The 10,259-nt window shown below is 40.9% G+C and overlaps 1 protein-coding gene across 1 annotated transcript in view; it reads right to left on the reverse strand.

Moving 5' to 3' along the window:
• Positions 1 to 9,025, reverse strand: part of LOC103768686 (retinal dehydrogenase 2-like) — a gene marked incomplete at its 5' end in the record, with an annotated part of 30,456 nt that extends 21,431 nt beyond the window's left edge. Inside the window, 4 exon segments of the mRNA XM_008935841.1 lie at positions 155 to 268; positions 413 to 541; positions 3,240 to 3,301; positions 8,884 to 9,025. Coding sequence (XP_008934089.1) covers positions 155 to 268; positions 413 to 541; positions 3,240 to 3,301; positions 8,884 to 9,025 — 447 coding nt within the window.
• Positions 9,026 to 10,259: the final 1,234 nt, after the last annotated feature.

Raw genomic sequence — 10,259 nt, forward strand, 5'->3', positions numbered from 1 at the left:
ACTGCAGTACCTTAAGTTTAGCTGGGAAGGAGAGGCCACCGTTATTTACACGTAGCTTTTCTGCTCAGCAACAGTGAGAAATGTAGCACAAGAACTTCATACTACCAAAGTATTTACTTACATTTCACATTAACGTATCTGTGAATCCTCTTACCTCAGTGGATCCAGTAAATGCAATCTTGTCGATGCCAACATGAGATGCTATGGCTGCACCAACAATTGGACCAAACCCTGGCAAAATATTGACAACTCCTGGTGGAAAGCCAGCCTGTCAAAATAGGAATGAATGAATGAATGAATGAAGTGACTCGTGATGGATGAGAAGCGCCAGGGCGCGTCCGAGCAGGCGTGTGCTGCTCATCCCTGGCCCGCAAGGCGAGCTGGAGGCGTGGCTGCTGTGGGCCGTTCGTACCTCCTTGATGAGGGCTCCCATGTAGAGGGCGCTGAGGGGGGTCTGCTCCGCCGGCTTGATAACGACCGTATTGCCACAGCACAGCGCCGGGGCGATCTTCCATGCGAACATCAGCAGGGGGAAGTTCCACTGGAGGAAAAAATAAAAGCTGAGAGATGGAGAAATATTGCAGTGCTGTTTTATTTTCAGGATGTCAAGCTGCTATCTCACTTACTTCTCAAACTGATCCTCAACATAAATCTTTCCCAGCACAAAGCAAAGGGTTTTTGGTTTTGTTTTTTTTTTAATTACTGCCATTAAGAAAGTTACAATGGTGATCTTTTAGTTCTTTATCTCCTGTTCAAAGAAACACAGCCCACACCCACAGCCTTTGTAAAAGAACCTTCTGTTATCTGTTAATTTTTTTGTCACAATTTTTTATTTCATTTACTGTTTTGCAATTGGCACTTTTAATGCCCCATGACGAATAGTTCTTGCTTCTGATACATTTGGAAAGAGTTGTTTATTCAGGATGAACCATTTCTGGATGCAAATTTCTTATCCCATGATACATCTTAAGATATAATATTTATACTCAAAATTATATAACCCTTAATTGATGGGATTACAGTAAAAACACCGTTAATGTCAGTGCTTGGTCAAAACATTTCATTTTCTTGAAAACTTACTGAGCAGTATATATGGAAGACATAAAAAGAACAGTAAAAAACAAGTTGAGAAACACTCCTTGCCAATACAAAATTTTTTATCGTCATTAATTTCAATGCCATTTAACTGCAGCAGAAGATGTAGTGAATTATATTACTCTGATGCAGAAAGAGGTTGTGAATAAAGATAAGAGTAACAAGCCTTTCTGAATCAAGACCTGATCCTAAGAGGTTAAGTGGCTTGTCCTGCTGATTTCAGTGGAAATGTCAGAGTAATAAAATAACTGCATTTGCACAATCACTCTTATAAATGGATACAATAATCTGCTTTGGCAAGAAAACAGAAAATCTCAGTCACACGGAGTCAGCCACTGGCCAGAACATGTTACTGCCTGATGCATATCAGCTGCCACTCGCACGGACATCTCTCTAGCCCCTGGCTAGCTTGAAAAAATACACAACTGTCTTTCCTTCACCAAACACCCAATTTTTTACTCCCTTAGTTGTTTATAAACTCTGGAGACAAAGTGATGGTTTAATTCCATCTCCAGTATATAAACTTGGGAGGGGAGCTACAGGGCCAACAGTGTGCCAACAGCCTGCACTTCTAATGGTATTGCAAGGAGAGCTCTAATGATCTTTACAGTGTAGTGTATAGCCCTGTTTATGCTGCAGAGCTGCCAAAGAGTGTATGTTTTGGCGAATGCCAGGATGTGAAAGAGGATGAAGAGTTTGGCATTTGGCTTGCTGTTTAATTTCATTTTTGTAATAACATATTTGCTAGTGTAATGGCTAAGTGCACGTGGCGACCCAGGGGCTGCGACTGGTAGCTGTGGAGGAAATATGCAACATATGAGCAGCACTGTCAGAATAGATGCATATGACAGCCATGCTGAAATTCTGGAGGACAAACCTGGGTGGAGAATGGGCAACTATGGTAGATGGTTTGGTACCCTGAACAAAGAGTTTTGCAAATCTAAACTAAATAAATCCTGGTTCTTGGCACGATCTTCCGCCCATGGCCAAGTTTCTCCGTCAGTCAACCTCAATGGGACAAGCCCAAGAGATGTCCAGCAACTTTGACATTAGATGTAAGGGTTGTCATTTTGCAAAGTTTACCCACATGCTTGGCTGAAGAACAGGGACAGAGCTGTGGAATCACACATTCATAAGGACTACTTCCGAGTCGGGTTAGTGCAAAGTGTTTGCAGACTCTGTGTCATCTACATGTTTCTCTGAATTTCCATGGAGTACCAAACACAATAGCCACCTCTTAACAAAGACATGAAATAGCAACAAATATAAATAGGGATAAAGGGCTTAAAATTGTTCAGGTAATCTTTTCTGGCTGCTCTTCTTTTAATGGAATTACTGCCATGTTGCTGTTCAGTGCGTGAACAAAAAAAAATCAAACATCAACAAAAATTTCAGAGAATGTCCTGATTAGTTCCCCAGTGCTTTGTCAAGGAAAAAAAACCCCCCCACAATATTTTAATAGCTATATGTGAGCCTCCCATTGAAACTTCTGCCAAAGCTGGCTGAAACAGTTATCTTCTCAGCATAACTCCTGTGCAGCATTCAGCAAGAGTATGTTAAGGATGTATATTGGGATGTAGGGGGAGTAGTGGATTCCATGAAATGCTGTGTTTCTCTCTCATAACATATAACGCATATAATTTCGTGTCTGTTACTAGCTACACAAAGTTAATTGTAATGATATGTCTGTCTCCTGGAGTTTCCTTTTCTCCTCCAGCCTTGTAAAAGAAATAGCAGGAAAGAATGGAATTAAAATGCATCAAATTCTCTCAAGAACTGAGGAGCTTGTTAAATCACAGTACAAACTAACTAAATAGAAAGACTGCTACAGCAAAGCATCAACTTTCCGTAAGTTGTGTGAACCTCCATAACCACTGACAGCATATTAACACAGTGTTTTGCTTTGCTTGTTTTAATCATGAGAATTCTATGACTTGAGAACTTAACTCCTAATAATAGAGCCTAAAGCCTATTAGCATGTTCAAATAAGCATTGGCAGGGAGGCTGTTAAAGATATGTCAACAATATGAGCTCAGCTTTTTTCGTAATGGAAAACACACATAGCTGAGGACCATGTTTTATGTGTCTTTAAAGAGAGCTGGTTCAAATGAAAATAAATAGAAAGCACTAGTAGAGATACTCACAGGGATGATCTGTCCACACACTCCGATGGGTTCGTGTCTTGTAAACGTAAAATAATCTCCATCTGAAACAGATGAACATGGTTACTCTCATGTGCAGTTTGGCTTGGCAGAACAAAAAAAAAAGCTCTAAGGATCAGCCTTTGATGGCAGTAAAAGAAATAAAGAAGTAATGGAAATGTGTTCTCATGGGCCAGCATGGGAAACCTAGGTTCAGAAGCAACATAATTGTTCTTTCTGTAAAACAAAGGAAAGGGGGCATCCAACCAGAAAGTAACCTGCCTTGTTCCTTCGGAAAGAGGACAAGCTATACCACAAAAAATAAAAGGGCAGTAGCAAGGAAGCCACTTACTGGCCCCTGCTGATTTCAGGGTGAGGGACATGAAGGAAGAGTCACAAAGGCAACTTCCTGAAAGGCTTGACTGGAACACAGCAATATAAAGGTCTATGTACAAGCAGATGTGGAGTAACAAAGGAACACCCATCTCATTCATCTTTTATCGAAGACACAGGCAGTCTGAAGGAATGGAATGATACACCTCAATCTGTAGGCGTGGAATGCAGAGGAGAAGCCTGTGTCTGATAGGTAATTGAGCATAATTTACTGCAGAAGACGACACCGAGGAGAACAAAGAGATAATCGTGCAGCCTTGCTCTGATAGCTGACTGTACACAGCCTGTATCAGAAATGGCCTCAAGCTAAAGACACAAGTCAGTTTGACAAGGAAAAGTTGGAGGCAGCTAGAAAACAAGACACCAGAGAATAAGAAAAGTTTTCATAAAGCTTTTGGGCAAGGTAAAGGTGAATAAACAAATGGAGGGACCAAGTCACCGGAAACTTGGAAATCATGGGCTTTCCTCACTGGACTTTTGACAGAAATAAAAATGCAGACTAAGAAAGATCCTAACAGCAAGGACGTGGGAGAAGCAGACTGCATATTCACATACAGCAGGTGTGGATGGCATGAAGCTAATGAATTACTTAATTAACTCTCAGATCTTGTAATTATTTTTAAGGTCCTGATGAGCCAAAATGGCGAAGAACTCCAGGGGTGAGAGGTATCATTAGTTAAAGTGAGTGCTTGAGTAAAGCACCGTTGAGCTCAGGGCAGGCTGAGTCAGGTCATGAAATGAACAGATCTGTGATCTGGGGACAGACCTGTGGTCGGTGGGAACCCTTCACATGGCCCACAGGTCTCTGCGCTGGCCGTTCTGCAGAGCTGGTGTAAGTGGCCATTGCAGGGATTGATGGAGGTCATGTGCTTGCCCAAAACTGCACGGTTGTTGCTGCTTCAGCACTTGCCTGTGGTCTGGGAGTACATGCTGAGGTTATGTGTGCTGTGACATGATATACGTTTCTTCCCAAATGATAAAGAACAGGAAAATGACCTGCTCCATGTGGGGACGGGTTAAGGTATTGTCTAACCTTCAGCTTTGTTAGTACGCTGGGCCCGCATCTGTGCAAAGTAGATTTACAGCACTTTTGTACCAAAACTGAGTCTTGTAGCTGTACAAACTAGCCCAGGCTCAAACCACCTCTGCATTTAAGTCAGATGTTTTTCAGTGAGGCTACACCTGAGGGAAGGGCTACGCCAAAGGCATGAGCTGAACATGCCCCTTGTCCTGTAGTGCTTGGTCATCCAGAAAAACTTGCATTTTTTCACTTAGACAAACCATTTCAATTAAGCATGTGAGCACGATGAGCAGGTTACCTAGGCTCAATCCCAGGAGATGATTTACCAGGCTAGAAAATGGTCAGATGGAGGGACGAAGAGGAGGCCGATTACAGTGCTTTTGCTCCCATTGTCACTGTCCAACGCCTTCCTTTGCGCGGCGAGGCCTCAGTGTGCAGGCAGCTGAGGCCTCTACCCCCGCCAGTCCGGAGCCACGGCCAGCCTTGTTCAGTGTCAGGGAGAGCCCTAACTTCACAGCAGAGATGCCATTTTGGCAACCTGACACAATGACCTGTACTATGCATCTGGTAACAATAAATAGGTTAATCCAGAAAGCTTCTTGGGTTAAAGTAAAGACTTAAACTTGAATTTAATTAGAACTAACTTCTTTTCTGGTCTGCTTATTTCTGTACATCTACTTTACAGGACTTGCTCAGTAGAAACCTGAGCTAGAGTAGCTAATACATCAGCTGGGGCCAGATACAAGATAATTATGATAAAGGTACCAAAAGTCTGCAACCAAGGCAAGGGACAGAACAGAGGAAATGAAGGAGGAAGACAGAGAGAGAGAAGAGAGATTTGCATCAGGAAAAGGAGGAAGAAAATAGCTGATCAGTCAGTTTGCTCTGCATTGACAAAATGTCATTGCACCATTTTGATCTCTAGATGCTTAACAACTTCCCAGTGGAGATAAGAATATTTGTTTCGCAAATTGAGGTGGTCAGTTTGATTTTCTAGGTTATCTTTCACAGATGCTACCAGTGGTTCACAGACTATAGCAAGAATCATAGACCAGACAGAAGTAAAGTAGAAGTCCAAATACAGGGAAGTATATACAGAGAAAAGTGCTCAAGGGGCATACAGAGTCAGCTAAAAATACCAGCTTGTACTCAGTAGTGCTGTGAGAGGTGGATTCTCAGCCAGAAGGATGGTGACAGTATAACAGTAACACACTTACATTAGCACTGTCTGACTTCAGATTGTCACTGCATAATCACTGCCACATGTCTGCGTGCTTCACAACATAAAGTTATAGATAACCTGAACCTGCTTGCCAAGTCAGACAAATGATGAATTCTACCAAACATGGGCAGAACATTCTTTGCAGAGAGCAATACCTCCCATGCAGAGCTGCTTGCCCTGCTTGCTTCCACCAGACTCTAAACAGCTTCCCTTTTAGAAATCGACTTCCAAAGTTCATCATCCACAGATCGAAGCTTGGGCATTTGTGGTTGCTTTCTAACAATATATTTGTGAATATACATGACTTGAAGTTACTCAGAAGCTCCAGATGCCTCTGGACAGGCCCGAGATGTATCTAGGAGCTGCCTCGTCCATAATGTAAAACGAGCTGTTACCATGACATAAAAACCCTTGAGATTGATGAAGTGAATCACTTTTTCTGAACAGTGAGGATGGGAAGCTCCCTTGTGCTTAAAAATTAAATAGGAGACTTTTAAAACATTTTAAAGTTAACAGTACTTTATACAAGTCATGGTTAATAACACCTATTCTAAGATGCTATTGTTGATGATTGTTACTCTTGTCCTTCTACTAGCTGGCAGCCAGAACATTGTCTGAGAGGGATCTGACATTCTGATCCCACATCTAATCTAAAAATTTGTCTTGAAAGTTTTGGTTTTAGTAGTCTCAGCTGAAGTAAACTGGCATTCTTCAGTCCTCACTGGTATTAATAGAGCCAGATCAATTTGCAGCTGCTTAGCACCTGGACCAAATATTTTTATTTTTTTAATCAAAAAAAAAGCTCTGTTTATCCAGGGATCTCACTTTGGGACAGCAATACCTTCCACAGATGTGCTTGCTCAGATTTCCATCAGGGTTCTCTGCCCCAGATATTTTGTTTGCATAACAATTGTAACGCAGTCATGTGCCTCATACAGCAGGACGCAGCAAACAACTGTGTGAGGAGAGCCGAGCTGGTTCTTTAAGCACTTATCATATCATATACTGATTTAAAGATAGATTTTTGCTTGCATTCAGTTTATTAGTTGAACAGTTTCTTGTTTAGCCTCATTCTGTTTTAATTTAATCATCAAGGATTTATGCATGGAAGCGAGCAAAGGGCAGTCTGAAGGTTTTAGCAGCTCTGGGACCAAATGGAATGTGATTGTAAAATGCACTGTTCTTCTACTTGTCTATCACTTGCCTGATTTTATTTTAGAGGAAAAGAAAACCTCAGCAGAAACAGATGAAAGATTGGGAGGTTTCAGAGGTATTGCTGAACAGAAGGCGAAAGAGATTTAATAGGGCTTTTATTTTGGTTTTGTTGTTTTGTTTGGTTTCCTTTGATGAGCTGATGGTAAATGAATGTAAAGAGCACTATTGTTTAACAATGGCCTTGGTCTGAAATACCTTTATGAGAAAGATAAATTTATGGTGTGAAACTAGAGTAACACAGAGGAATCTTAAACCAAGAGGAGGAACTAATTGATACCCTGAGTTCTACACTACTGAAAACCGTGCTTGTTAGCACTGAAGTTTGTACTTAGGAAAGCATGCTGAAAATGTGCCTTCATCTCCCCCAGCACAGCCCACTTCACTGAAAAAAATCAAGGATTTCATCTGATACACTACTTGAGGACAAGAATAACTAGAGAATACTTGTCCTCCTTAACCTGGCAATGCCTTTCGATGACTGACCTAAATTCTGTGTACCTGCGGGGCTAACGGGTGAGGAGGAGGCATTCACTGACCAGGGAGAAAGAGATTAGGGAACAGGAAATTTGCTGAATGTATGGATTTGTGGTGTGCTCTGCACTTCTGCGTGTTTAAATGTGAAGTGCAAGCAGCAAAACCAGGATTTATGAATCTCTGCCTAAATGACCATGGAAATATTCAAGAGAACTTACAGGAGAATCTACACCTGAAATATAGTGACGATAAACATCAGTCAGTACACATTGCATTTTAATAAGCTGGAACACCAGAAGTAACACTGCCTAAGAGTTAGATGATCTGTTTTACTCTTGAAAATTTTGGGGGCACATTTTAAGTTTATCTGCTTGCCTAACTTTGAAAGTTTTGCATTTTGCTGTACAGACTAGCTAGTATATTTGCAAATACCATGTGACATTATGTCATTTTATGGAAATAGATGGGCAACAAAAATCCTTTACTTGTGAGCGTGCCTTCCTCATCTCCTGCAGTGAGGGGTAATAAATGTGCATGCACTGTGAACAGTGTGCACCATGAAGCCAAAAGAATCCACAGAACAAATAATGGTTTTCCTTACTGTTTTCCCAAAGATCCATTTTATGCAGGTAAAAGTTGAATACATGTATCTTAACGACTGCACCTGCATAAAGTCATTCCTTGGTACCATGTGCTGTTTTGAATAATTCCAGCAGTTGGTTCATCTAGTCCAGACTGCAAATGCACATGTTTGCAAGAGAAAACGCAGCCTTTGTTTGTTAAACAGCTGGCAAGGAGGGGCAGGAGGAAGAGGCTTGTTAAATAAAAGATAATGTTAAGGATTTTTTCTTATCTCTTTAGCAAAAAATAAGAGCGGAATAACTAATTTCCCACAACTCATAAAAATTTATCTCATACATGCAATACAAAATTCATCCAATCTGAAGAAGCATATATAACAAAATACATCTGCTATGTATGTACAGTTTTCTACAGTAACATTACAAACTCTCTCAAAGCATAAATGAATTTGGATCCAGTGTTTATCACAAGGAAGATTATTTGCATAGGCAGTAAGAAGACATATATAAACAAGATACATATATGTATGTATAAGCACAACCATTTCTTAAGCAGACAGCTAACACGATTTTCATGTGTTTCAAGGCACTTGTCAGCCTTACACCTCATCTGCTTCAGCAACATGCTACACACTGTAAGACCAAAACAAGGTTCTCTTCTGCCTTTCCTGAAGCTGTTATCTGTTAAACCATTTGGCCATGAGAAGGTTTAGGTGCATACCTGTGCTTTAATCCCCTTACCTACAGGAATGGTCATTCCGTGGATTTTGTCTGCCCAGCCAGCATAATACCTCAAGGTTTTTATGACTCCCTGAAGATCTACATAGAAAGCTTGCAAGAAAGGTTTGCCACTGTTCAGTGACTCCATAGTCTAGAGGACAAGAAAAAGTTAAGAGATAATAAGCACAGGAACATTTTTAGAGTATTGTACTCTATTGTTCGCTGTCTTAAGAGCTCTTCAATCACAACAAAGATTTTAGTGAAGACCAACCCTTGGCATAGTTTTAACCCAGGAAGTTCAGAACAAGAATCTGACCCCTTTTGTTACTTCTTTTTATAAATGTGAACAAACCCCATTTTCCTTAAAAAAACCAAAAATTTCCTTCTAGAGTGTTCTGGAATGACTGTGATTTTAAGACCATGTGCATGTGTGTTTATGTGCGTGCGTTTGTCTGTCTTGTGGGTTTGTGTGTGCATTCACATGCACGTACATGTGCCCGTGTGTATTTTGGACCAAATAGCCACTGTGTTTAGTCCAGATATTTAAATGCTAAATTGCTTTAATCAGGAGCCAAGATGAAAATGCCTGTCAAACTAGGTTCTGTTATGTTAATGATAACAGCTGAGAAGGGGCTCCTTGTAACCCTGTATTAATGATCTGAATCCATAAAGAGAAGAATGGACATATCCCTCTTTATATAATTGATGTGAATATAAAATTTTCTCTGTATGGCTGCCAAGGCTCCTGCTGAGGTCTGAGATATCTATACTCTACAGCCAGTTTATTTATTGCCATCAAATAAACAAACTCTCCTCTAGGGAAGCTCATAAATTAACAAGCTAATGTCCTTATTTTTATGTTAATATTCCTATTTTTAAAAGTATCTTATAAGCTATCCTCCTAGGGGTTTCTAAGATCATTTAGGAAAAAGAATGCAATAAAATACCCTAAGACGTTGAGTAGCTTAACTCGTTCTCAATAGCTGTCTAATAGAAATCGCTAAGAATGGGCAAAGCATGCCCATGTGTAACACACCAACCATCAAATGAGTTTCTGTAGAGAAGAATGGAGGCCTAATTCTGCACTGACTTATATCCCCAAGAGCAGTTAACAGCGCTGCCTGCAGTGCAAGTCAGTAAAGAACTTGGCTCTAGAAATAAAAGTCAAATGACAGGCAGAGTAAACTTGATTTGCTGTGCACTTCCTTCTCCCTGTGGCGATTTTACAGTATACGCTGGCGGTAAGATGATTTAAGTGTTGACAAAGCTGGAATTAAGACGTTCGCCAGCTTAGTTCAAAGCACTTGACATGCGGAAAACAACATTAACAATGCCAGCGTGTAGATGGCTTCATCCGTGAGCTACGCAGGACGGCGCCCAGGACGCCCGTGGCCCGC

This window comes from Merops nubicus, unplaced genomic scaffold (assembly GCF_000691845.1).
Source record: "Merops nubicus isolate BGI_N331 unplaced genomic scaffold, ASM69184v1 scaffold25692, whole genome shotgun sequence".
In the NCBI taxonomy this organism is placed as follows: domain Eukaryota; kingdom Metazoa; phylum Chordata; class Aves; order Coraciiformes; family Meropidae; genus Merops; species Merops nubicus.